Source organism: Ahaetulla prasina, chromosome 6 (genome assembly GCF_028640845.1).
Source record: "Ahaetulla prasina isolate Xishuangbanna chromosome 6, ASM2864084v1, whole genome shotgun sequence".
Classification (NCBI taxonomy): Eukaryota; Metazoa; Chordata; class Lepidosauria; order Squamata; family Colubridae; genus Ahaetulla; species Ahaetulla prasina.
In genome coordinates, this window is record NC_080544.1 from 110,883,358 (window position 1) to 110,911,317 (window position 27,960).

General features: G+C 45.5%; 1 protein-coding gene and 1 non-coding gene across 5 annotated transcripts; both read left to right on the top strand.

Annotated features, from left to right (window-relative positions):
* The first annotated feature begins 5,697 nt into the window (after positions 1-5,697).
* Positions 5,698-23,567, top strand: NCL (nucleolin). 4 transcript variants are annotated; one of them, XM_058188647.1, is made up of 15 exons: positions 5,698-5,854; positions 8,804-8,911; positions 9,682-9,934; positions 10,578-10,715; positions 11,955-12,143; positions 12,378-12,461; positions 13,938-14,070; positions 15,290-15,426; positions 16,052-16,175; positions 17,358-17,509; positions 18,441-18,603; positions 18,719-18,870; positions 19,738-19,864; positions 21,786-22,009; positions 23,085-23,567. In XM_058188647.1, the coding sequence occupies exons 1-15, from the start codon at positions 5,837-5,839 to the stop codon at positions 23,168-23,170; spliced, it is 2,088 nt and encodes a 695-aa protein (XP_058044630.1). In that variant the 5' UTR covers positions 5,698-5,836; the 3' UTR covers positions 23,171-23,567. The 4 variants fall into 4 exon arrangements, with proteins under 4 accessions (XP_058044630.1, XP_058044632.1, XP_058044631.1 ...); XM_058188649.1 differs by having other exon boundaries at positions 18,477-18,603; XM_058188648.1 differs by having other exon boundaries at positions 12,378-12,455.
* On the top strand, positions 10,949-11,014 carry LOC131201516 (small nucleolar RNA SNORD82). The gene has a single exon (XR_009155883.1). It is a non-coding gene; the product is annotated as a small nucleolar RNA SNORD82 (small nucleolar RNA).
* Positions 23,568-27,960: the final 4,393 nt, after the last annotated feature.

Sequence of the window (27,960 nt, forward strand, 5' to 3'; positions counted from 1 at the left end):
AAATAACATCTCAGTTCAAATTGGAACTGCCCGAGAAGGAGGCTCAGTAGAAGCACCTCACTGAGGACTAGAAGCATAGGCTTTCCAAGCAGAAGGAAGACCTGCAGGAGTGCAAGGCCAGATACCGACATCTGGAGGCTCAGCGGGCTGAGATGGTCAGCCAGTTCCAGGCCATGATGCAGTCCCACTGGAACGAGGCCCTCTGGCTCTTTGCCACCAGCGGCACTTCCTTCCAGCCTCCAGCCTTCGCCCAAAGCCCCACACCAGGAGGCTGAAGCAGACCCCAAGTTGGAATTTCTGTCCCCTTCCGACCCTCACAAAAAGACCCCGAAGGGGGGAGACTCTCTGCAGCAACACAAACGTTCATTGCACGTATCCGGCCCAGGGGCCTGTAATTTGAGGACTCCTGATTTAGTGCAATATTTTAAAAATGCAAATAATTTTTCTGCGGGCCACCAAAATTTTCTCGGGGACCACCAGTGGTCCATGGACCACCGGTTGGTGACCGCTGTCCTACCTGGCATTTTTGATGCTGCAGCAAATGTGCGCATTTGGTGCTGCACATTTGCAACACACATCCTGAGCCATCTCAGTTCGTATGCAACGACGTAGAGACACCAGAGGGGACCAAGAAGGAACTGGCTGAAATAAAGAGAGGCGAGCATCTCGGCTTCTCTTGATCTTAGAGCAAAGGTCTCCAAAACTTGGCAAATTTGTGGATTTCAGCTCCCAGAATTCTACACTGGCTGGGGAATGCTGGGTGTTGAAGTCCATATATCTTCAAATGGCGAAGTTTGGAGATCCTTGTCCTTGAGATTCCCTCAGCAGTATTCCAGAGGCTCTTTTAAATCTTCTATATACTGTATATATAAAAATGGAAGTATGTGTGTGTGTTCTAGCATAACTCTGGAATGCCTCAAGCAATTTCAACCAAACTTGGTATCGTGGGCATAAGACACCCCTAACGCCCCTTGGGCTATGTGTTCTGTTAAGATACAGCCTGTTGTGCCTTAAAATGGCTTCTACTGTACTGCCTTAAAATAGCTTCTACTGTACAGCACAGTGGAGCTGCCATGGTAACGGCTTCACAGTACTCCACAAGCCCCCCCCCCCTCTGGTAAGGGAAAATCCAACATTAGAAATTACGTTTGGTCTGGACATTTTCAACAAGGCTTTGATTATTCTTGAGGACAAACGTATGGCCAAGATCACCAGTACGAGACCGACATGACATACTTTACGCAGATTACGTACGAGAAAAGAACTACATTGTCAAACAGCTTAGTGCATATATCGCGGATAAGAAGCCACTTCTAAATCAAGATCAGAAAAAAGCATACCAAATGATGATGGATCGGCTAGCAAAACAACAAGGTGGTATCATTTTACTTGACGCTCCTCAGGACACAGGGAAAACATTTTAAACTAATTTAATTCTCTCGGAAATTAGGGCTCAGGGTGAAGTTGTGTGGCTCAGGCTGTAAGAAGCCTGTTATTAAAACACAGCTGCCTGCAATTACTGCAGGTTCAAGTCGCACCAGGCCCAAGGTTGACTCAGCCTTCCATCCTTTATAAGGTAGGTAAAATGAGGACCCAGATTGTTGGGGGGGCAATAAGTTGACTTTGTAATATACAAATAGAATGAGACTATTGCCTTACACACTGTAAGCCGCCCTGAGTCTTCGGAGAAGGGCAAGATATAAATGTAAATTTAAAAAAATAAAATTTAAAAAAAAGTTGCTCTTCCTGTCTAATACAGGATTGGGATAAATAAATACCTGGGCAATGCCAGGTTATCAGCTAGTATTAAATATTTGAATTTGAAGGAAGGCAGAAGCACTGTTCTATACCAAGTCTAACAGCTGGTTTACCTTACTCAAGATTACATGAACTGAGTTACAAAACTGGAAGGTTTTCCAAGAAGATGGGAGTTTCAATGACAGGCGGGCCTCGACTTACGACCACAGTGGAGCCCAACATTTCTGTCGTTAAGTGAGACGTTCATTAAGTGAACTTTACTCCATTTTACGACTTTTCTTGCCTCGGTTGCTAAGTGAATCACTGCCGTTGATAAATCAGTCATCCGGTTGTTAAGTGAATCTGGCTTCCCCCATTGACTTTGCTTGTCGGATGGTCGCAAAAGGGGATCGCATGACCCTGGAACATAGCAACCGTCGTAAGTATGAATCGGTTGCCAAGCATCTGAATTTCGATCACATGAGCATGGGGAGGCTGGAAAACCCCCATAACTCTGAAAAACGGTCCCAAGTAACTTTTTTCAATGCTGTTGTAACTTTGAACGGTCACTAAATGAACTGTCGTAAGTCAAGGACCTACTTGTATACCAGGAAATTAAGGGGACTGAAACTGGAAACTTGAGCACGGGCTCCAGAGAACACTTCAGATGCGATCTCCTGAACACAGCTTGTTTAGTGATGGTGTTGTGTCTGCGCCCACCCGAGCCGGCCCTGCTGCCAGAAAGTGACTTGGACAGTGAGGGGGAAGGGGCGTCAGGACTTACCTCGGGAGCACCGGCTTCCCTGGCTCAGCTCCAGGAGCCAGAGGCAGGCCAGGTGGAGGAGATAACGAGGCCTCCATCCCCTGACTCTTCCCCCCCCAGGCCACGCCTGCAGACCCAGCTGATGGCAATCAGGCCTGGCTGGACCCTAGGTTTTGTAGGCAGGGGAGGAGGGAACAACAGAAGCAAGGGTGGGGCAGGCCCAGGAAGTGCTGAGTCATGGAGCCACACCCCACAGGATATAAAAGGCAGCGAGAGCTGCTGTGTCTCTTTGTAACAGGCAAATCCACTGTTGGAGCCGACGTTTGTTCCTGGGTGACTCACCAGCGTCGTGGAAGATAATGGAGGCTCTTGACAGACGCTGGCTATTCTACTGCCAGAGCTGATAGTGCCGGCTAATTAAGCCATCACTCGGACAGAGGCGAGGGAGGACAGAACAGACGGGGTTTGTTGGGTGTGGGGTGCAATAGCATTCCCGACAACCCAAACTTTTGATTTACATTATGGTTTAATAAAGCACTCCAACATTTACATGATCTTCACCATGTTGATATTTCGGACGGCTTTCAAGACCCAGTTTTTACACAGGTCGATAGCAAGTGAAACAGCCTTTGTGTTGTTGTGAGTTTGCTTCCTTTTGTCCCTATCCGATTGTCATTCTCCCCAACTTTACTCTTCATTTTTGTCTGTCGTATTTTATTATTTTAATGTTTTCACTTGTAAAGTGTAAGAAGCATGCATAAGAGCACAAACATTTGATGTTTTCACTTGTTTTCACTTGAAAACGTTTAATATTTTCACTTGTAAAGTGTAAGGGGCGTGCATAAGAGCACAAACGTGCCTACCGTTCCTGTCCTATTGTTTCATTATATCCAATTAATATAGTTTACATACTTATATAGTATGTATCCAATTAATATAGTTTACATGCTTATATATATGCTTATATATTATATAGTTGTTTTCATGCTTATGCTTATATATACTGTTGTGACAAAATAAATAAATAAATAAATAAAGTAACTGGTTTTGTTGAGCATCTGGCAGCTTCTAAATAGTTCCCAAGGGGTATGAACATTTTATGAGCAAATTTGGGGTGGGTGGGTATGCTCTCACTTTAAACAGACTGTTTATTTACCTATTGGATTTGTGCTCTGTGGCAATCAGACCCTCAAAAGTTGACATACATTCATCTCCTGCCTCTTATTTTTACAAATAACCTAAGATGGCAAAGTTATCAAAGACATCTTCCTCCTATTTTCCCCACAACAACCCTGTGAGGTGGGCTGGGTGAAGAGAGAGGGGCTGGACCGGTCACCCAGTTGGCTTTCATAACTAAAGCGAGACTCGGTGAAGTTTCTATCTGTGGTAGAATATCACATATTCCCGCGTCTCCACCAAGTAGATAATTTCCAGTGACCTGTCGTATTTCAGATTGTGAATTATTTAGGTTTATTATGATGAATAATATTGTTAGCTTGTGACTTTGCTTGTGTTTTGACAAGTTAGAGAAACCCTTGAAAGATGCGAAACTAAGCAAGCTGTTCGCTTCCAATATTTCAATATAGTTTCAAGATTGTATTATTTTATGTGGAGTCCATTAAGCAGGGTGTGAACACAGCCTATTTGGATCTATGCTGATTTTCCTGCCCTGGAAACCAACCAAAGACTAAAATCCACCCCAAAAAGGCAAATATATTCTCCACAATGCCCAGGAGACAACATACTGACAAAAGAATAGAATAGGATAGAACAGAACAGAACAGAATAGAATTGAATTTTTTATTGGCCAAGTGTGATTGGACACACAAGGAATTTGTCTTGGTGCATATGTTCCCAGTATACATAAAAGAAAAGATACCTTCATCAAGAAATATGTTTGTTTATGGCATTTAATAATTTAACAAAGCTCCAGCTGTTACCCATTCAGAATACAAAAAGACTTGACTTGGAAGGGACCCTGGAGGTCCTCTAGTCCAACTCACTCCTCATTTCATCCAAATGGCTCTCCAATCTCTTCTTAAAAACCTCCAGTGATGGAGCATCCACAAGTTCTGAAAGCAAGTCCGTTCCACTGGTTAAATTGTTCTCCCCGTTAGGAAGTTTTTCCTTATTTTCAGGTTGGATCTTCCTTTGATAATTTTCCATACATTGCTTATCTCGCCTTCAGGCGTTCTGGAGAAAATTCCTAATAATTCTTTTCTAATCTGACCATCCACATAATCAACCAGTTTGCCTTCAGAGGTTGTGGGAGCTTCACCACTGGAAGCTTTCAAAGAAGAGACTGGACTGCCATCTGTCAGAAATGGTGCGGGGGGGGGGTTGGACTAGATGACCTATAAGGTCCCTTCCAATTATTCTGTTATTCATTCCGCAAGGGAAGTCGGAGCCAGATCCGAAATTTAATTGTCTGATTATTTCGGGACAACAGTTTTTCCCCGAAGGCCATCACTCTGCTAAACAAATAATTCCCTCAACACTGTCAGACTATTTACTGAATCTGCACTACTATTAATCTTCTCATCGTTCCCATCACCAATCTCTTTCCACTTATGACTGTATGACTATAACTTGGTGCTGGCAATCCTGATGATTTATATTGATATATTGACCATCAATTGTGTTGTAAATGTTGTACCTTGATGAACGTATCTTTTCTTTTATGTACACTGAGAGCATATGCACCAAGACAAATTCCTTGTGTGTCCAATCACACTTGGCCAATAAAATTCTAAAATTCTAATTCTAATTCTAAAGACCCTGAATCTAGAAATTCACACCAAGAACTGGAGGATTCGCCGCCCGAACTGTCTTTGGATCCCGGCTGCGTTCACACGATCCCCTCCAACCTAGCCAACCACGTTTTGGCGATGATGATCAGCGCATGGGACAGCACAGAACCCAGCGCCACGTGCAGCCTCACTTCCTCCACCCTGCCGCTTCCGCCCAGGAGAGCGCGCCAATCAGAGGGCCTCGCCTCGCCTGCTCGGCCTCCCCATTGGCTACGTTTCCTCCGCCCGCCTCCGAAAGAGGCGCGGCTTCTGATAGGATGAGGCGGGGACGGCGGTCATTGGTCCGCCGTGCGCCGTTCGCGAGAGCTCGAACGGCGGGCCGTCCATCCTGCCGAGTGGGCGGGCCGTAGGGCTTGCGCGCGATCCCGATTGGCCCGGCCAACCCAGCGGGGCGGGGAAAAGAGTGAAGAGCTCCCTCAGCCTCCCTCTTTTCGGCTCAGGCGGAGACTCGAGCCAGGCGCTGAGAGCGTGAGGTGGTTTTTTTTTTCTCGCTGCAGCTGAACATCCGGACAACTCCGCCGCCATTATGGTGAAGCTCGCTAAGGTGAGGCGGCGCGGCCTAGCCTGAGAGGAGGATGGCGGCGGGCGGCGGCCTTAAAACAGCCAGGCTATTGAGGGAGGGAGGAGGGAGGGAGGGAGGGAGGTTGACGAGGGCGGGCAGCTCCGCCGGCCTCCCCGCGCGTGGCGGTTTCTAGGCCTCCCGCGCGCCATCCGTGAAGAAAGCAAGCGGTGACGAGGGATAATTAGAAACGGTTTAAGGCGCCCCCCCACTATTTTTTTTCTTCTTCTCTTATTCCTTCCCTCGCGCTTCGAAAGCGTTTCTCGGGGGGGGGGCGCGCGCGCTCGGCGGCGGAACGTTCGGCGGTTTCTAGGCACCCCTCCTCACTCTCGCGCATCGGGACCGGCATTGAGAGACACAGAGAGAACGCGCGCGCCTGCCTGCCGAGAACGGTTTCTAGGCGCCCAGCCTGCCTCGCGCCGCTCCTTCTTCTGCGCGCGCGCAGAAACCACCACCACCTCTACACAAAAAAAAAAAAAAGCAGCTCCCGTTCCCCGGGCGCGCGCGGGTTTTCCGCTCGCGCGCGCTCCCTCCCTCCCTCCCTCGGGCCACGTGACACCGACTCCTTCCGAGAGCACGTGAAAGGGGAGCGGGGAGAAAAAGCCGCGCTTCCTCGTGGATGGAGCGTGGGGTTGGGGTTGGGGGTTTTCCCCCCCACGTGGTGCCTCCTCGGGCCGGGGCCGCGGGGGCTTTTAGGCCGGCTGTGGATCGCCACCCACCTGGGCTTTTTTTTTTTCTTTTTTTTAAGTAGCCCCGGGCGGGAAGTCGCATGGCCGCCCACGAGGCCGAGAGACGTGGAGATTCTCCGGGCCCAGCTTGCCCCCCCCCCCCCGGTGTCATAAACGGGGCTGCCCGGCGGGTGCCTGTGCTTACTTACCTGTGCTTACTTACCCTAACCTTAGGTTGACTCGAAGGGGTGGGATCGATGCCCTCGAGGGAGGCTGGATCGTAGGCTTGCCTCGAATTCTGCGATTGAAGCATTTCTCTTCCTCCTCCCCCCACATAGCCCTGATCCCGAAGAAATGGTGTAGAGTTTCCTGCTTGGGTGGGCGGGCGGGTGGGGGGGGTTGGGGTTAGACTGGATGACCTCCAGGGCCCCTTCCAAAACTATTCATCTGTTAGAAATCTTTTCTGAGGTTTGTGCAGCGCTTTCTGCGTGTAAAGCCATGTGCTCTGCCGCATGTCAGGGTGATTTGGAATAACAGCTGGAAGGGACCTTGAAGGTCTTCTAGTCCAACCCCTTGTCCAAGCAGGTGATCCTATATACCATTTTCGGATAAATGGTTGTCCAGTCTCTCCTCAAAAAACCTCCAGTGATGGAGCACCCACGACATTTGAAGCCATTACACTGATTAATTGTTCTGTCAGGAAATTTCTCCTTCCTTCTAAGTTCCTTCTCTCCTTGATTTCCATCTGTTGCTTCTTGTCCTGCCTTTCAGGTGCTTTTGAGAATAGCTTGACTCCCTCTTCTTTGGGGCAGCCCCTGAGATATTGGAAGACTGCTATCATATCACCCCTAATCCTTCTTTTCATTAAACTAGACATATCCAATTCCTGCAACCGGTCACCTTCAGTCCCCTAATTCTCTTTGTTGCTCTTCTAGGTCTTCTAGTCCAACTCTGCTCAAGCAAGGAAATCCTGTACCATTTCAGACAAATGTTGTCCAATCTCTTAACCTCCAGTGTTGGAGCCACCACAAGACTACCCCCCAAAGGGGTTATTTCTTATCAGATAAATACAGTTCATATGTATTTAAGGAATAAATACATACTCCTTATCACATAAATACAGTTTGCTCAATGGAAGATTTCTCCTCTATCTTTAGCAGAGTTCAACTCATTTGATCAAGATTTTGGTTTTGTATTGACATTCATGCTTTTCAAAATTGGCATCCCAGTACGGCATCCTGATACCATCCAAATCAGGGACTTTTGGATGGCAAAAAGAGACAAAGAAGCTGATTTATTTAGATAAAAATGAACTGTAGTAAGAAGGCAGAACATCAGGTGGTGAATCCTACAAAAATCCCATTCCAGTATGAAATAGAATGTTTTGAGCATTTTGGGATTTAGACTTTGAAAAGGAGTATCTCATGAAGTTTCATTTTGGAACAGTTTTGAGATTAAACTTTTTCACACATCTGCAGTACATCATTTTTGTTCACAACTAAAATTCACAATCTAGTGATTTCTAGTCTTTCTGTTTTAACAGACCAATACAAGTTCTGCAAAATAGACACCCAGCCATTTATGAAGCACTTCGTGTGATTGAAAGAGAAAATAACTTCAGTGCTTTAGATTTTAAGGATGAGGCAGACCAGCAAATTCAAACCATGAAATATCCTTCAAAATAGTATGACAAATAAAACTACCTAATTGCAGAGTGAAATGTTGATGGAAGACTCATTTATCAATAAAACTCATTTGCAATTCCAAATACTTCCAAATAATTATATACATATACAGGTAGTCTTATCCTGGGACACATATATTTGCCTTCATTCGTGAAAATCAGTGATTCTGACTGAAAGTTACAAATCATGGTTGCATGTTACACTTAACAGCCATGAGTGATTCACTTAATGGCTGCTGCTGGAATTGACAGAGTAAGTGCGCCCAGTCACTTACATTTCACTTAACTACCACATTGCTTAGGGATTGAGTTTTTAGCTCCAATTACTCAGTAAGGACTCTAACTTCTGGCTAGCTGTGGATATTTTAGATCAGGGGTCTCCAACCTTTTGCTTGCTTGGGCCGCATTGAGTCAAGAATCGTCTTGTGCTACCTATAAAATACATAACTTTATATAAATCATGAGAATCTTAAAAATTTACAATTTTGTATGGTTGCAGCTGCCCAGGGTTTCATGTGGGCTGGACCCGCCTATTCTAGTTGGTGAGAAAAATTAAGACCACATGTTTTTTTTGTTTCGCAGAATGTTAAAAATCAGCCTAAACAAAAGAAAATGACTACCCTTCCCCCAAAGGAAATTGATGACAGTGAGGAAGAAGATTCGTCAGAAGAAGAGAGCAGTGAGGAAGAGGTGAGGACCATTGTGGTGAGGTGGTGAAGGTGCTGTACTAGGATCTGAGTTCTGATGCCGTCTCAGACGTGTAAGTCAATTGGGAGACGTGCTGTGTCTCTCAGTTCAATCTTTGCACAAGAAGGATTTGAGCTTCCAAACAATCTTTGCCTTAAATCATTTCACGTTAATTAGAAACACAACTGGAATTGAAGGCTACTCCTGTTTCACCGTGCCTTCCCCCCCCCAACAAAAAAATGTGGCGTGAACATGTTGAATTTAATAAAAGCACATAGGTAGTTCTCAACGACCATAAGTGGGATTGGAAGTCGAGGCATCCAAAGAGCCTGAAGTAAATTTTCTGGCCTTTTTAAAATGGTGGCTGGCCCATTCGCTTGCTGTAAATCTGCAAAAGTGCTATAACTAGCAAAAAACAAACAACCCTTAATGTAAAGCTTCATGTGGCCACATGCTGCCACAATGGATAATTGAAACTACCTGCCCAGGTACCTATGGTGACAGGTAGGTTTACTAACCATTCTGTGATCATTTTAACTTTACACAGTTGTAAAACCAGGGTATTATCAGTCAAGGACTGCGTGTAAGTGAAAATATTCAGTTTATATATCGGTAATGACTGTTCCCCAAATGGAATGATGGCTGCACAGTAGCTTTTTCCTGCTGGACTTTTTAACTTAAAAGCAATTAACTGAAACTTTCCCTAGTGGATTTTAATCCCTATTTCCCTTATTTGGGGGGCTGCTACCTATATTAATGTGTTTTTCCTGCAGATGCTTGCTCCTAAGAAGGCCGCCACCCCAGCAAAAGCAGCTACCCCCAACAAAAAGGCCGCCACTCCTGCGAAGAAGACGGTAGCTACTCCGGCCAAGAAAGCCGCTGCTCCTCCTGCAAAGAAGACACCGGTCCCTGCCAAAGGAGCAAAAAATGGAAAGAATGCAAAGAAGGAAGAAAGTGAGGAGGAAGAGGATGATGATGATGAAGACGAGGAGGATGATGAGGATGAGGAAGATGATAGTGAGGAAGGTAAATTGGACGGGATAAACAGAAGGGTCTTGTAAATGTTTGTATTCTGCTGTATCCAGAGTCCCCTGGAGTTGAGTGGTCAATAGATTTATACATACGAACAAACAAATGAATAAATAATATAGATAGTCCTTGACTTGCAACCACGAATCCAGAATTTCTTTTGCTAAGTGAAACATTGGTTAAGTGAGTTTTGCCCCATTTTTTGAACTTTCTTGCCACGGTTGATAAGTGAATCTGGCTTTCCCATTGGCTTTACTTGTTATAGGATCGCAAAAGGGGATCACGTAACCCAGGGACACGGCAACTGTCGTAAATATGAAGCAGTTGACTGTCAAATCACATCACCATGGGAATGCTGCAATGAGCAAAATCCCCTTTTCCAGTGCCGTTGTAACTTTGAACGGTCACTAAATGAACTGTTGTAAGTCAAGGACTACCTGTATAAATATTCTTTACATTTGGCACTCCCAAGCTACTTCCATCTTCTGGAAAGGATCTTCCCCGCCATACGAGTGATCTCAGTAGGGAGCTCCTGGGTTTTTTTTTGTTTTTTTCTTTTCATCGTTTTTTCAAAAGAGAGTCAATGTGTATTTTAAAGCTTGTCAGTTGATTAAGAACTAATCAAAGTAAACTGTTGCAGATGAATCTGAGGAGGAACCTGCTGTGCCGGTGAAGAAACGGGGCGCCCAACCACCTCAGAAGAAGCCTACTGTAGCTCCTGCTAATCTGAAGCAAATGGACGAGGAGGAAGAGGATGAGGAGGATAGCGAAGAGGAAGGTACGTGTCTGAGAGAAGCACAACTTCCTGGGTCTAAAAGTCACAAAGAAATGCTAGCTAGCAAAAGCACAGCGGGTTCTGCACGGGTGAAGATGTCTCCGCTCTTTGCAACAAACTTCATTCATACAACTGAATTGGGTTTAACTAAGGGGGAGAGCAGTTAAATTTAAGAAATTAGCAGAGAGAAAAAGGGGGGGGGGAGTTATTGCGAAAGGGGATGGTTGGAAAACATCAGCACAAGTGATGAGTTTTGGGACTTAATACTGATCTGGTGATGTCTCATATAAAATCTGATGTGTTGATCCCGCTCCTAAATCACATTACAGAAGAGTAGTAGCTCTTAAACAGGGTTTTTTAAATTGCCTTGAGTTGAAAGGGATTTTAGAACGGCAGCAGATGACCCTACAGTAGTCCTCAGTTCATTTAGTGACCGTTCGAAGTTAGAATGGCACTGGGAAAAATGACTTATGACTATTTTTTCACACATACGGCCGTTGCAGCATCCCCATGGTCACCGTGGCAAAGGACTCTTATTTATGACGGTCGCGGTGTCCCAGGGTCATGTGATCCCCTTTTGTGACCTTCTGACAAGCCATAGTGAATCCAGATTCACTTAACAACCGTATTGCTACCTTAACCACTGCCATTTTTGCTTAACAGCTGTGGCAAGAAAGGTCGTACAATGGGGCAAAACCTAGCAACAGAAATTGTGGGCTCAGTTGTGATTGTAAGTTGAGGTCTACCTGTATGTTGTTCTGCTTATCTCTTTAGGTCTGTGGAGCTTCTCAGTCATCCGGTTCAGGGTTGTCCCAAAGGTTTTTTTCAAGAGGCAACTGGACTTTCTGGCTTTTCTTTGAAGATGTTTCGCTTCTCATCCAAAAAGCTTCTTCAACTCTGACTGGGTGATGGGGAATGGAAGGATTTATGCTCCTTTATACTTCCAGGAATATAAATCCTTCCATTCCCCACCACCCAGTCAGAGCTGAAGAAGCTTCTTGGATGAGAAGCAAAACATCTTCAAATAAAAGCCAGAAAGTCCAGTTTGCCTCTTGAAAAAAAGCACCTTTGGGAATTACCTCTTTACTTTGATTAGGACTGGTAGAGCATTTTCAGTAGGTGGGGGGGATGGGTTAGGCTGAAGATGCCAGAGAGATGAAGAGAAGGTAGCTCTTGAGAGTTTGTCTTGGCACCTGCGGGTCACGGGAGTTACTCAGGGTGGCCCTTTTGTTTCGGCTTTAGACTCCGAAGACGAGCCCATGGAAATCACTCCAGCAAAGGGAAAGAAAGCCGTGCCAGCAAAACCAACCCCTGCCAAGGCAGCCGCGGCAAAGGAGGATTCTGAGGAAGAAGAGGAAGACTCTGAAGAAGATGAGGAGGAGGAGGAAGGAGATGAAGAGGAGGATGAAGAGGATGATGATGATGACGAAGGTGAGTTAACCTGTCCCACTGCTTTTGCACTAGGTCCAAGGTGGCCCCCAAAGCTGGAAATGATGATTTCTCGCTGAACTGATGTGGTCCAAAACCACACATGAGCAAATCCTCAAGATAGTCAAGTCCTGATCCAGCACTACTTTCGGGGACACTCTTGTCTCGTGGCTTTTTCCCCCCCTTTATGTGAATTTAAAAAAATAATAATAACCTGTGTGCCCTTTTACTCCCCAGATGCTCTTCCTGGAAAACGAAAGAAGGAATTGGCCAAGCAAAAAGGTGCCCCAGATGCCAAGAAGAAGAAGACGGAAGGTGAAGGCAAGACCTCCAACTGGATTGCTAATAATTACTTCTCTCTCCATGTCCCTTAACTTGGCTTCAGATATTTTAGTCATCCAATTCTTGACAACCCTGAAAATTTCAAAGAAGTGAAAAGATAGCTTAAGTTCAGGAATAGCCATAGCATTTTAGGCTTCTATATCACCCAGAGGTGGGCTTCATTTACCTTTGCTACCGGTTCACTCCTGCGTGCACTCCCACTTTGGCATTTGCATGCCCCATGTGCTCAGAAGCTTCTGCACATGCGCAGATCCTATTAGATGATGTGTGGGCGGATCCTCCCGCTACCAGTTCACCCGAACCGGTAGCAACCCACTACTGATACCGCCCCATAGCCCTTTACAGCACACACTGGGCAGTTTACAGTGGAAAACCATTATTTGCTTATTGTCCCCAACACTCTGGGTCCTCATTTGACTGACCTCGGAACGTTGGAAGGCTGAGTCAACCTTGAGCCCCATCAGGATTGAACTCCTGGCAGTGAGCAGAGTCAACCTGCAATACTGCACTATGACCACTGCCCCATCAGGGCTCCTGTAAAGGTAGGAGGGTGAAGCCTAGCCCAATCATTAAGATCTTGTTAGTCTGCCTCCAGTATATTAATTACTGTCCCTTAGAGCAGGGGCCCTTAACTTGTGAGCTGTGGCCCACTACAAGTCCACAGCCTATTGCAACCGGGCCACATGAGTGGCTGGCTGTTGAATGGCCGCAGATCCCCACTCACAAATATCGCAGGGGTTCAGGGCCCCACTTGTCCAAGCATTGCGGGCACTTGCACAAGCAACAGGCTCACCTGCACCCTTGCCCTTCCCAGAAAACCATCCCTTCCCCTCCCTGCTCCAGGCCGTCGACACAAAAAGGTTGGGGAACTCTGCCTTAGAGGATAATGCAGGTAGTCCTCAAATTGCAACAGTTCATTTGGTGACCATTCAAAGTTACAACAACACTGAAAAAAGTGACTTACGGCCATTTTTCACATTTATGACCATAGCAGCATCCGCATGGTCTACATTCAGGCGCTTGGCAACTGACTCAAATTTATGACGGTTGAAGTATCCCAGGATCATGTGATCCCCTTTTGTGACCTTTTGACAAGCAAGATTAGTGACGAAGCAGATTCACTTAACCATGTTACTAATTTAACTGCAGTGAATTCACTTCATAAATGTAAGAAAAGTCGTAAAATGGGTCAAAACTCACTTTAACAAGTTTCTCACTTAGTGACACAATCTCTGGTCTCAGTTACAGTAATAAGTCAAGGGCTACCTGTAGTTCCGCGTTGCTATCCTGCTTTTCCCAAAAGTTGCAATTGAATGTATAAAATAGGCCAAAGTAGTAAGGAACTGAGGGTGTTGTGTTGTTTTTTTTAAATTTCTGTGCATCTTTCCATCAGCACTTCCTGCTAATCCTGGGGATGATTTATCAGATGTCTCAATCTCCCCTTTTCCTTTGCAGAGGCTTCTGCCTTCTCTCTCTTTATGAGTAATCTCAACGCAAGCAAGAACTTCGAAGAACTCAAGGCTGCCATCCGAGATTTCTTTGCCAAAAAGGATCTTCAAGTCCAAGAAGTCAGAATTGGCAATTCAAAGTAAGAACTTCACTGAGTTGGAAATATTGATTGGGGGGGGGGGGGAAACTGGTAGAGATTTTTCTTCCTTTAAAAAAAAAAAAGTAAGGCTCTAACTTTAAAGCTGCCTTTCCCAACCTCATGAATCCTAGACGTGTGGGTAATGTACCTTGGGTTTTGTAGACATTCATTTTGCTGAATGAAAAATTGCTTATACATTTGTAAATGCCACAAACGTATTGGAGCTTACCAGAGAGTACAAAACTGGGCAGAATGAACTAATAGAAGCAAGAAATGTGTTGGGATGGGGTTAGGGGTGAAAATGGACTTGGCGTTACAGTTTATTTATTTATTTATTCGAATTTTTATACCACCCTATCTCCCGAAGGACTCAGGGTGGTGTATAGCCAATTAAAAACAAGAATAATACAAATAAAACAACAATTAAAAAACTTATTAATTAGGCCGAAATTAAAATATCACTAAAATAGTATAAAACCCCATTAAAACTAAATTTAAAACACCCTAGGCTAGCCCTGCGCAAATAAATAGATGTGTCTTAAGCTCGCGGCGGAAGGTTCGGAGGTCAGGAAGTGAACATGAGTGACCAGTACAATACAGCTGCTTTAAAAGGATAATACAGTTGAGGCTATATCCATAAAATGCAGCTTCCAAATAATGAGAAATAATTATTTCATTATATTCTGCAGAGAGCCAGAATCATAGATTCCTAAGGCTGGAAGGGATCCTGGAAGTCTTCTAGTCCAATCCCTGCCCAAGGCGGGAGTCCTTAAGCCATCCTGGTCAAATGGTTGTTCATTCTGTTCTTGAAAACCTTCCGCAGTGGAATTCCCAGAACTCTCCTCTTGGGAGGCAAACTGTTCCATTGGTTAATCGTTCTCACTATTAGAAGATCCCTCCTTAGTTCCAGATAGCATCTGATGAGCTTTCCGCCCCTTGCTTCTCGATCTGCCCTTGGATCCTTTGGGGAATAAATCAACCACCTCTTTTATGTTACACCCATTCAAGTACTGGAAGACAGCAGTCATGTCACTCCCCCCCTCCCAATGCTTTTTGTTAGGGTAGACATATTTCTATGTCTATTATCTGGACAATAATAGCGGGGGGAGCCCTCTCAGTAAAGGTCCAGCTACCTTAATTTGCTTGAAATTGGATGGCAGTTGGACTTGGGAAAGGAATCGTCTGTGCTTAATGCTTTTTCCCCCCTCTTGTCATGCAGGAAGTTTGGCTATGTAGATTTCTCCTCTGAAGCTGAACTGGATAAAGCACTCAAATTAAATGGGAAAAAACTGATGGGCCTGGAAACGAAACTAGAAAAAGCGAAGAGTAAAGAGAGTCTTTGGGAGAATAAAAAAGGTGAGTAACATTACAGCTTACATATTTTGTTTGGCAGCACTTTTATATATTTACCATGTTCCTGATGCAGCAATTAAGGCTGCTATGGTAATTAAGGGATCAGGCAAGAAACAGGGAGAAGGTGAGTTCTAGTCCTACCTTGGGCTGGGTGACCTTCATTCTAGGAAGAAGGAGGCGAGGGCAACCACTGCTGAAAAACCTTGTCAAGGTAACTGCAGGGGCCGTCCAGGCAGTTGCTAGGAGGCAAACAACAACTCGAAGGTGCACGTACAACAGAGACACACACACAATGCTGATTAACGATTAAATATTCCGCTAAAGCTTTGTATGAAAGCGGTCCTTCCCTCGTGTGCCAGATTAGAGCTGAAGTTCAACTCTAAAAAGAACAAAGGAAAATGTATTCACCGGGCTGGAAAATTTTATCTTTCAAGCCCAGTAATGCCTATTCTGACAGCTACTAAGCCTTGAAGAACTTGGGCAGACAGCAGGGTTATCCATGAGTATCTTATTTTTGTGGCCAGGTTTTTCTTTTAATAAGTTGCGCTTTTGATTGACTGGTTGGCCAGCAGTGTGCAAATGAAATGGCCTAATATTGTAATATATGGGGGGGTTTTTTTCCTCTTAGAGAGAGAAGCAAGGACCATTTTTGTGAAGAACCTTGCTTACAGTGTCACCCAGGATGAACTGCATGCCGCATTTGAGGAGGCCGTCGAGGTCAGGCTGGTCTCCAAGGATGGGAATAGCAAAGGGTATGTTGCTCTTAAGAACACCAGTATATTTTTATTTCTTTGTAATAAAGATTTATGCCGCTTTCCTTTGTAAATAGTTTAAAGGAACTCACATTGTAATCACATCCATGTAACTGAGAAAAGTCCTTGTTTTTAAAATCTCCGTGTAGATGTAATTTATTTTGGGGTTCCTGTGCCCATTCTGCTAAAGGTTAACCGTGCAAAAACAAGCTAGAAGAGAAACCATACCACCCGGCAAATTAGCTAGTCATGAATTTGTACCGAAATTATTTAGCGTATGGCATATAGCAGGGGTCTCCAACCTTGGGAACTTTAAGCCTGGTGGACTTCAACTCCCAGAATCCCCCCAGCCAACAAAGCTGGCTGGGGAATTCTGGGAGTTGAAGTCCACGAGGCTTAAAGTTCCCAAGGTTGGAGATCCCTGGCAATAGAGCACATGTATAACTGTAATAAAATTATATGGAACAAGCACATCCATAATATGGTATATTTATGGTAGAAATATGTAGTCAATGTTTTAAGGTTTGGAGAATTCAAGAAATTATACATTAGAGGTTAATGTTAGAGGTTACATTTTAAAATACATTGATTCATAAGAATAGAATACGTGTTTTATATATTGATATCTAGGCCAAAATGAACCAAAAAATGCTCAGGGACCCCACCCCCCCTAAAAATTACTCTTACGGGTTGAATTAGCTTAATAAACTCCAGACCTGAGGAAATGGCGTGATTTACAATTTCTCTGGGAAGCTAGTTAGGAATACAGGTAGTCTTTGAATTATAACAGTCCATTTAGAGACCAGTTTTACAATGGGACTAGGAAAAAGGGGACTTTTTTATACTTATGACTGTTGCAGCAGCATTCCCATGATCATGTGAGCAAAATTCAGCTACTTGGCAACTGACTCAAAGCTGTGACCATTGCTGTGTCCCAAGGTCACGAGATCCCCTTTTGCGAACTTTCAACAAGCAAAATCAGTGGGGAAGCACTAACAACTGACAAGGAAGGTTGTAAAATGGGGCAAAACTCCCTTAACAAACGTCTCACTAAGCAACAGAAGTGTTGGGCTCAGTTGTGGTCGTAAGATGAGGACCACCTGTATGAGCAGCTTGTTAACCCGGCTTCCCAAACAAGCCTTGGATAAAAGCCGTAACGCTGTTCCCTCCCTTTTGTTCCAGGATTGCCTACATTGAATTTAAAAACGAGGCCGATGCAGAGAAAGCTTTGGAGAAGCAGGGGATGGAGATAGACGGCCGTCCCATTGTCCTTGACTACGTAGGCGAAAAGAGCCAGCAGGATAGCAGGAAACCCGGCAAGGGAGCCCCGTCAGGTAAGATACCTAGGTGAATCCACTCGGGACGAAAGCTGCCTCTGCCACTCGGTTTTCGTTAACACAAAGAGAATTTTTGGTTTAGCAATAGCACTTAAGACTTGTATGCTGTTTCACAGGCCTCTCTAAGCAGTTTACAGAGTCAGCCTCTTGCCCCCAACAAGCTGGATCCTCATTTCACTGACCTCAGGAAGGCTTAGTCAACCTTGAGTCCGTCGGGATCGAACTCCTGGCTGTGTGCCTCCACGGGAGGGAGGGAAGGAAGGGCAAAAGCACTTAGACTTATATAGCGCTTCACAGTGCTTTACAGCCCTCTAAGCAGTTTACAGAGTCAGCCTTTTCCAATCTGGGTCCTCATTTTACCGACCTTGGAAGGATGGAAGGCTGAGTTATCCTTGAGCCGGTCAGGATTGAATTGCTGGCAATCAGCAGAATTAGCCTGCAGTTCTGCATTCTAACCACCAAGTGCCACCAAGGCTTCTCCCTGGAAAAACCTTCTCCCACTATCGATTCACAGTAAAGTCAGTCCTCGTTTAGCAGCCGTTCATAGTTTCAACGATGATGAAAAAAATAAACTTTCCAGTTCTTGCAGTTAAACCTTTGCAAGTCTGTAACGCCAAAGTAAGATCAAAATGAACCCCGGTGGTTAAATTGCAGAACAGCAGCCAAACTCTGCCCACAGCCTGGAGTTCAATCCTGACCGGCTCAAGGTTGACTCAGCCTTCCATCCTTCCGAGAGGGGGCAATATGCAAAAAAATGCTTCTACATTATTTAACTGCCCAGAGAAGTCTGTAAAATGCTATGGTGTATAAGCCTGAGTATTATTGCTAAAATAGCACAGTGGTTTTGCTTAGTGAACAAGTCACCATTGTAACTGTCTCTGAAGTGGAAGATTTACCTGTATTCTCAAATGCAATTACTCGGTGACAGGGCCCCTCTCAATGGGAAGTGCGGGTTTTTGCACAGGGGGAGAATCCAAGACGCTGGTGGTGAACAATCTCTCTTACGATGCGACCGAAGAAAGCCTCCAAGAGGTCTTTGAGAAAGCGTCGGCCATCAGGATTCCCCAGAACAACCAGGGAAGACCCAAAGGGTGAGTAGGAACCGAGTGGAGCCCCCCTTGCCCCCCCTCCCCCGGACAGGGGAGAGGAGCTGGCACACCTGCACCACGCAGTTTCTCTGGTGACCTCCTGCTTCTCTTGGAACAGGTATGCCTTCGTCGACTTTGCCACAACTGAGGACGCAAAGGAAGCCATGAACTCTTGTAACAACACAGAGATCGAAGGCCGCACAATCAGACTAGAATTCAGCAACTCGGGCGGACAGAGCAGAAATACAAACATTAAAGGAGGCTTTAGTCGTAAGTAAAGCTTGGCTACCTACCTGGAACATTAAAGAGGACCCTTCATTTCTCTCCGGGCCAGTGCTGATCATAGATGCACGCTGGCTTAAAGGAGGCTGGAGAAGGTCGGTTCTCTGACGGTTCGAGTCCCACTGCCTGCCCCTCCCCCTTTGTGAAGGCAGCTAGCTAACCATCCGATCGATCCCCCAATACCTGAAAGGCCCGGGACAGCAGCATCCTCAGCCCCTGGCCTTCCCGAACATTGATAACAGATTAACAGAGTTGGAAGGGACCTTGGAGGTCATCTAGTCCAACCTCCCATTCACCCAAGCAGGAGACCATACACCATTTCTGACAGAAGGCAGTCCAATCTCTTCTTGAAAGCCTCCAGTGATGAAGCTGAGGCAACTTCTGTTCCACGGGTTGATTGTTCTGACTGTCAGAAAATTTCTCCTTATTTCTAGGTTGAATCTCTCCTTGGTCAGTTTCCATCCATTATTCCTGGTCTGGCCTTCAGGTGCCTTGGAAAATAGCTTGACACCCCCCCCTCCAATATTGGAAGATGTTATTGTCATCTTGTCATGTCTCCCCTGGTCCTTCTCTTCATTAAACTAGACATACCCAGTTCCTGCAACCGTTCTTCATGTGTTTTAGCTTCCAGTCCCCTAATCCTCTTGATTGCTCTTCTCTGCACTCTTTTCTACAGCCTCCACATCTTTTTTTTAATAATGTGGTGACATGCCACGGGAGCCCTGCCATCCCTGTCAGACGGTTTCGGTTCCAGCTCCTCCTCCAAACTGGGCTCCGAGGGGGCCATGACACAGGAAACCTTTTGTCTTACTTTTATACCAGTACTGATTCCTGGCATTTTCTCCTGTCATTCAGAGCAAAGCAAAACCCTGTTTGTCAAAGGGCTGTCAGAGGACACCACCGAAGAGACATTAAGAGAGTCGTTCGATAGCTGCATCGGGGCAAGAATAGTGACTGACAGGGACACCGGCTCTTCCAAAGGGTAGGTGCGACGGGACGTACGAGGCGAGCAGGAAACGCTTGACGCCAGCTGCTAGTTGCGCTCAAACCAAAAGGCATTTTTAACTTGACTTTAAAAGGTCAGAAATCGCTTTTCCTTCTCAATGAGCTCCTTCCTGCTGTGCATTCAGTGGCAGGCTATGGATTCGCACGAGAAGAAGAGTAAACCCACAGCCCTGAATCCCCCAACCCTGAGTTTCTCCAACTCCTTTGGAGGAATTAACTGTCACGGCTGCGGGACAACTTTGCACAAGGGCCTCTCACCAGTTCGTAGCTTGCCAGGGAAATCCTTGGGGGTTTTGGCCCACAATTCTCAGGTCTGGCTAGGCCCTTGAGTTCTGATAAAACTTCCTCAACTAATGGAGCAGAGGTGGGTTTCAGCAGGTTCTGACCAGTTCTGGAGAACCGGGAGCGGAAATTTTGAGTAGTTCAAAGAACCGTTCATAAAAATTCTGACTGGCCCCTTCCCCATCTATTCTCTGCCTCCCGAGTCCCAGCTGATGGGGAGGAAATGGGGATTTTGCAATAACCTTCCCCTGCCACGCCCACCAAGCCATGCCACGCCCACAGAACCGGTAGCAAAAAAAATTTGAAACCCGCCGCTAAAATGGAGCCATGGGTGATTTCCACATTGAGGTTTAAGTGATGGCAGGTCAGATGTTTTATCTCCCCCTGTTTTCTGGGGGAACTTGTTAGAGGTAGTCCTCGACGTAGGGCCACAATTGAGCCCAACCTTTATGTTGCGAAGTGAGAAATTTGTTTCCATCCGTTTTACGACCCTTTCTTGCCACAGATGTTAAGGGAGTCACTGCAGTTGGAAACCTGGTTGTTAAGTGAATCTGGCTTCCCCATTGACTTTCCTTGTCAGAAGGTCGCAAAAGGGGATGACATGATCCCAGGACATTGCAGCTGTCATAAATATGAGCCAGTTGTCAAGCATCCACATGTAAGTCACATGACCAGGGGGATGCTGCAAAGGTCGTAAGTGTGAGAAACAATAAGTCACTTTTTTGGTGCCGTTGTAACATCAAACGGTCACTAAAACTGGTAAGTCGAGGACTACTTGTACAGGTAATCCTCAACTTCATATTTCATTTAGTGACCATTTGAAGTTACAAAGGCACTGAAAAAAAGTGACTTATGACCATTTTTTCCACACTTATGACCATTGCCTCTGTGGCTCAGGCTGCTAATGCATCCTGTTAATGCATCCTGTTAACAGCAGCTGCCTGCAATTACTGCAGGTTCTAGTCCCACCAGGCCCAAGGTTGACTCAGCCTTCCATCCTTTATAAGGTAGGTAAAATGAGGACCCAGATTGTTGGGGGCAATAAGTTGACTTTGCATATAATATACAAATGGATGAAGACTATTGCTAACATAGTGTAAGCCGCCCTGAGTCTTCGGAGAAGGGCGGGGTATAAATTCAAATTAAAAAAAATTGCAACAACCCCAAGATCAAAATTTGGACACTTGGCAACCGACTCATATTTATGACGGTTTCAATCTCCCAGCATCACGTGTTCCTCTTTTGTGACCGTCCCGACGAGCAAAATCAATGGGGAAGCCAGAATTCATTTCATAACCATGTTACTAATTTAACAATTGCAAGTGATTCAACTTGAAGTACTGTGGCAAGAAAGCTCATAAAATGAGGTGAAAACTCACTCAACAAATGTTTCATTTAGCCATAGAAATGCTGGGCTCAATTGTGGTCATAAGTCGAGGACTTACCTGTAGCCGCAGTGCTGTTCTAGTTTGTCTCCTGGCCTTTTGAAGATCTTCAGCAGAACAACTGAAGACCAAAAACCACAACTTGCCTCCCTTTCCGTGTGTGTGTGTGTGTGTGTGTGTGTGTGTGTGTGTGTGTGTGTTTCCTGCCCTGACTCTCTCTCTCTCTCTCAGATTTGGCTTTGTGGACTTCAGCTCCACAGAAGATGCCAAAGCAGCCAAGGAAGCCATGGAGGACGGAGAGATTGATGGAAACAAAGTGACCCTCGATTTTGCCAAGCCCAAGGGGGCCACTCCCCGTGGGGGAGGCGGTGGCGGAGGCTTCGGCCGGGGCAGCAGAGGCGGACGCGGCGGCAGAGGTGGATTTGGGGGCCGGGGAGGAGGCCGAGGGTTCGGAGGTGAGTATCCTTCACGCGTACAATTCGACGATACGTAGCTACCCTCAACATGCATCCATTCATTTAACGACCGTCTGGAGTTACAGCGGTCCTGGGGAAAAAATGACTTCTGACCAGTCCTCGCCTTGGTTGCCAGCCTGTGGTTTACAACCGTGTGTCATGTGACCGCCATTTGCGGCCTTCCCCAGCTGGCTTCCAATGAGCAAATTCCATGGGGGGGAGCTGCTGTTCACTTCGTCATTCACTTAACAATTGCTGTGACCCACTTAACAACCGTGGCCAGAAAAGATTCAACGGATAGTTAGGGCTGCAGAAAGAACAATTGTTATCAGCCTGCCTTCCATTGAGGACCTGGATAGAGTGGGTCAGAAGGAGGACGGAGAAAATATCTACAGGTACATCCTCACGTCTTGGACAGAAACTCTCTCGGCTCCTCCCCTCTATTGGGCATTGCACACCAAAACAACTAGACACAGGGACAGTTTTTTCCCCTTGAGCCATCACTCAAGTCCCACAGCACTGGCCTTATCCCTAAGGATCTTTACCGATGAGTTGCGTTATTGTTATCCTTCACATCTTTTCTCCTATTGGTGGTATCTTATGATTATTACCACCTTTGTTGTCTGTCTACACAGAGCTTCTGCACCGGAGACAAATTTCTTGTGGGTCCAATCAAGGCCATCACTTGGCCAATAAAGAATATTCTATTCCATATTCCACTCTTCATTATTCTATTCTTTCTGTTTCTATTTTCTGTTCTTTCATTTCTATTCATATTAGTCTCTTCTATTTGTTCTGTTCTATTCGTTGTATTTCTGTTCTATTCTTTCATTTCTATTCTATGCTTTCTGTTCCATTTCGTTTCTATTCTGTTTCTGTTCTTTCATTTCTATTTCTGTTCTTTCTGTTCTAGTCTTTCTAGTCTAGTCTACATTCCAATGGGTCACAATTCACTTTAACGTCCACTTCGCTTAGCAACACAAATTTTGGTCCCAATTGTCCTTAATTCGAGGACCACCTGTAGCGTTGAAGGTCTGCCAAAATCTAACCTACCCTCCTTCCTTCACCCTTCCAGGCAGAGGAGGTGGCGGCTTCAGGGGAGGCCGAGGAGGTGGCGGTGACCACAAACCACAAGGAAAGAAGATCAAGTTTGACGACTGAAGCGGGCGTGCGTTCTTTGCATCCGAAAGGACTCTGGGGTTTTAATTGGGTCACCTTGAAATGACAGAGCCTTCCGAGGACATTCCAAGACACGCCGCAGTCCCCGAGGAGCTTCTCCGAAGGCTCCCCCTCCACAAAGAAACAGCCAATCGACTGCCTGGCCGCGCATAAGAACTTTTTAAAGAGCAACAAGAAATGTGGGAGCTAACCCTGTGTCCATGTATTTCCCCCCCTGAATTTATAACGTTTTACCCATGTACAAAATTTAACTTCCTTATACATTTCTGTAGGCTTTTTCTTGGGTTTTTTTTTTCCCCCCTTGCTGTAAAAATGCAAAACGTTTTATCATTTGTGTCTCGGCAAACTGTCTAGGACAGATTAAAGGGCCTAAATGGAGTCTCGTGTGTGTTTTTATGAAGCAGGTTTTTTTTTTATTTACATTTATATCCCGCCCTTCTCCGAAGACTCAGGGCGGCTTACAATGTATAAGGCAATAGTCTCATTCTATTTGTATATTTACAAAGTCAACTTATTGCCCCCTCCCCCAACAATCTGGGTCCTCATTTTACCTACCTTATAAAGGATGGAAGGCTGAGTCAACCTTGGACCTGGTGGGACTTGAACCTGCAGTAATTGCAGGCTGCTGTGTTCTAATAACAGGCTTCTAACAGCCTGAGCTATCACGGCCCCTCAGTTCAGGTATCCGCTGTCCTGGGCTTGTGTGATTTCAGCTGAGCATTTTGGGCGATTTTAAACTGATGCAGTGCAAGACCTCAAATTTACATTTGGCTCCAACAAAGAATATTTGTAGCTCGGAGCTGACGTGAGGGGGTGGTGGTTCCTTGGTGCTCTCTGAGCTTGGTTGTCTGTTTAATCCTCTGTATTCTGAATCTTCCAACGACTATTAAGATTCATCCCAAGTCTGAGTCAAGATACCTTTAAGCTTTTTCACCCCCTTCCCACCCCAAAACATTAACCGTAACTGAGCCCTTCTAAACCAGCCAATTTTTTTAAAAAAAACCTCAGATTCCTAGCCAATTCCTTTTTTTTCTCCCGAAGGAAAAAAAAGCAGCGCTTGATTGTAAATTTTAAGAAAGTGTCACGAAGTGTTGACTATCGGCTGAAGTCTTATTTCCTGCAGATGTTCCTAGTGGATGACGAGCAGCTGTTTTTGACTCCCCCTTAAAAGGCAGACAGTCCAGTTCAAGGTACAGTAGTGGCCAAAATTGTGGAAACCTTTTGGGGAAAGTCTATTTTTGAGGCTTGATGGCCAATAACACCACTTTTGGGGACTTTCAAGATAATCAAGACAGACTATCTACCTACCTACCTACCTACTTATCTATATCTATGTATATCTCGATTGCTTTTCCTGCCTGAGAAGTCGTGACTCCAGTGCATGGGTATCACTCTGTGTCTTCTGGCTCTATGGACAGGGTTCAAACTTAACCCTTTGTAGACCTCCCACTTTCAACTCTGTCCTGAGCTCGTGAGGACATTTTCTGGGTTTACTCCTGTGTGTTTGGATTTAGCAGGAGTTGAAGTTTGGAAATTTGTGCTTTTCTCTTTGAAATGGCATCAACTGAGTAAGTAAATGAGCTATCTTTGAGGTGTTTTTTTTTTTATTAATAGGATCGTTAAAGTGTGTGTGTGTGGGGGGGGGGGAGAGCAGTGGGGGAAACTATTATTTGGAGCTGCAAGGAAAGTTTATTTTGTTTGTCTCCATTTTAACTTGTTTGTACCGGGAGCACATGGTGTGAGTACCGGGAGATTTAAATCAAGCTGCTGATTCCACATGGTTACTCCTTTGGGGGAGAATCAGAGCAGCGGGGGAAGTTTGAGAACACATTGCCTCCAATTTATTTATTTTTTGTTTGTGCTGCTATTTTAAGCTCCGGATTTCAGGGGCCTTTGCTGGAATACCCACCATATGGGGAAGGCACAGGAAGGAACAAGCTCTTGAGCACCATGTTGGAAGCCACATGGGGCTAGCCAGGGCGGTGGCCATTTTGGGAGCTGGCTGACCTTATATGTATAGAGAAGATGATGAAAATAAATACATGAATGATATATATATATATATATATATATATATATATATTTGTTTTCTGAGGTTTTCGCGGGTGTTTGTATGTAGATCTTTGGTTATTCGGGTTTTCTCCCGCGTAAAATTGGAAGTGTCTTGGCGACGTTTCGACGAAGTCTCATTCGTCATCTTCAGGCTTCAAGCCTGAAGATGACGAATGAGACTTCGTCGAAACGTCGCCAAGACACTTCCAATTTTACGCGGGAGAAAACCCGAATAACCAAAGATCTACATATATATATATATATATACATATATATATGGAAAATAAACAGGAATAATATAATAATAATAATAAAGAAAAATTAAATAAATAAAAATTAAATAATAATAATACCAGAAAAATAAAAATAAAAAAATAAAAGAAATAAAAAATAAAAAAATAAAAAATAAAAATTGAACTGAAGAAAGAGAAAAGAGGCTGTCATGGGGTTTCAGTGATCGGCCCTCCAGTACAGCATCGGCCTTTGGAGTAAAGAAGTGAAGAGGCCTGATGTAGCCTGAGGCAGCTGTTTCCAGGCTGCAGGGCTTTGGAGTTTTGAGCAGGTGTTCTGACCTGCAGAGGGAAAGGACCAACAGTTTAGGGAATTAACCCTTGTAATGCTGCTGAGTTCTTAAGATGGTAACTGGTTATTGAGGCTTGTACATTGACATGTATATGTATTACATAGAATTTGTTATGATAACAATAATAATAAATAATAATTAAAATATATATATATATATTTTTTTTAATTTCATGGAATTATAAAAGGTGCTTACTTATATGTAATTTTATTTCTATATGTGTTCTAGAAATATGGCGTTGGATGCCTCACTTAGTGACCAGATGGAGGTCACTGATGCTTCTCAACCTCAGAGAGCTGCCACTGAAGGCTCGAAGAGCCGTTGTCATAAGACAAGGAGTGGCAGTTCGGAAGCAGCTGCAAAACTTAGAGCAAAAGCCTTGGCGCTTAAAAAGCCCACTAAAGCGCAGGAGAAGGCGGAAAAACGCCGCCAGAAGGCGCTGGAAAGACAGGTACAGAGGAACACCAACAAGGCCACTAAGTCCACATTTATTAGGGATCAGGTACAGCCTATGGAGAAAGATCCAATGGTGGAACCGGATCCTTCTTCCAGTTTTCTGGCCAGGGCCCTGTCGCCCCAGCCATCAGGGAGCGGCTCCAATACAGGGAGGCCCAGTTCTACACCTATCAACTTGGTAGCATCACAAGGGGATAGGCAGACCATAGACCAGGTGACAGAAATGCCTGAGTTAGTGCGGAAATGGATCGCAGAGGCGGTTCACCGGGAACTTGAGGCAGGCAAAAGTCGTAACAGGCAATCTGTTCTTGGGGCGGAAGCCCAGTCACAGGATAGGGATCAGGTAGAAACAGAACCAGCAGACGGACACATGGGGTCGCGTTCTGACAGCTCTGATTCGCCATCAGAGGCGGAGAGTTCCCCATCCATGGAGGATGAACAATGGGACCAGGAATTGTCTGAGGAGGAAGGTTTTTTACCGGAGCAGCCCATGTTTAAAAGGCTGTTCAGGCCTCATCTTTTTAAGGCCTTGTTGAGTAAAGCTAAGGCGGTTACTAAACAGGGACTCCTAGGGGAACAAAGCGCCTGTCCAGAGCAGGACCCTGCAGACATGCTTTTTTTCTGAACCAACGGTGGAGACGGAGACAGTTCCTGCTCCTAAATTATTTCTAGATATGATTAAGAAACAGTGGGAAGCCCCGGCCGCATTACCGAACATGTCCTCCCTTGAGAGACGGTTTTTTAACACGGCTTCTGACCTGATGGAACTCCTGAGAGTGCCTGAGGTGGATGACCCGGTTTTGGCCCTGGCTTCCTCTTCGGCCACCTTGGTTGAACCTGAGGAAGTTTTGAAGCCAGAGGATCGGAAGTTGGAGCAGGCCCTCACGAAGATGCATCAGGCGGCAGCCTGGGGTATAAGGGCGGCCACAGCAGCATCCTTCTTCAGCAGGGCCGTCCTCCTGTGGCTTAAACAAATGCAGGAGAAAGTGCCGGTGACCGATCTGAGGACTCATCAGGATTTCAACAAGATAGTGGCAGCTGTGGAATACACAGCGGATGCCACTATGTCCTCCGAAATATGTGGCAAAGTCGATTGCGTCCTCGGTCACAGCACGGAGGTTTCTTTGGTTAAAAAATTGGCAGGCAGACACAAAGCGCAGATGGCGATTGGCCTCTGTGCCATTTAAAGGTGCAAAGTTGTTTGGTGAGGCTTTGGAGCCCGTGTTGACGGAAACTAAGGGGAAGAAGAAGGTGTTGACTGCCTTGTCAAGGAGAGGGGATACAAGGTTTTCCCCCTCCTTTCGGAAGTCTTATTTTCGTCCCTATTGGGGGTCGGCCTTTGGCAGATATCAAAGGTTTTCAAACACAGGGAGGTCAGTGGGGCCACTATCATCACTCAGAGGAGGGGTCCTCTGACAAAGGCAGGTCCCGCGGCCAGTCGCGGCGTCCTTTTCGGGGGAGGGGCAACCGCTCCTTCCGCAGACACCGCTGACGGCAGGCATCAGGCTCCCATTGGTGGCCGTCTAGGGCTGTTCGCCGACCAGTGGGAGAAAACCACCTCCGATCTATGGATAAGGGAGACCATTTCATCAGGTCTCTCACTAGAATTTCTTGCACCCCCTCCGACGGTCTTATTTCGATGTCCCAGGTCTCGAGATGCGACAAAAAGAGAGATCATGGA

Excerpts from the sequence above, each read along its gene's own strand:
- NCL (XM_058188647.1), top strand. Across the intron at positions 16,176-17,357 it reads AAGGATGGGAATAGCAAAGG|GATTGCCTACATTGAATTTA; the intron begins GTATGTTGCTCT and ends CTTTTGTTCCAG. Across the intron at positions 18,604-18,718 it reads AACCAGGGAAGACCCAAAGG|GTATGCCTTCGTCGACTTTG; the intron begins GTGAGTAGGAAC and ends CTCTTGGAACAG.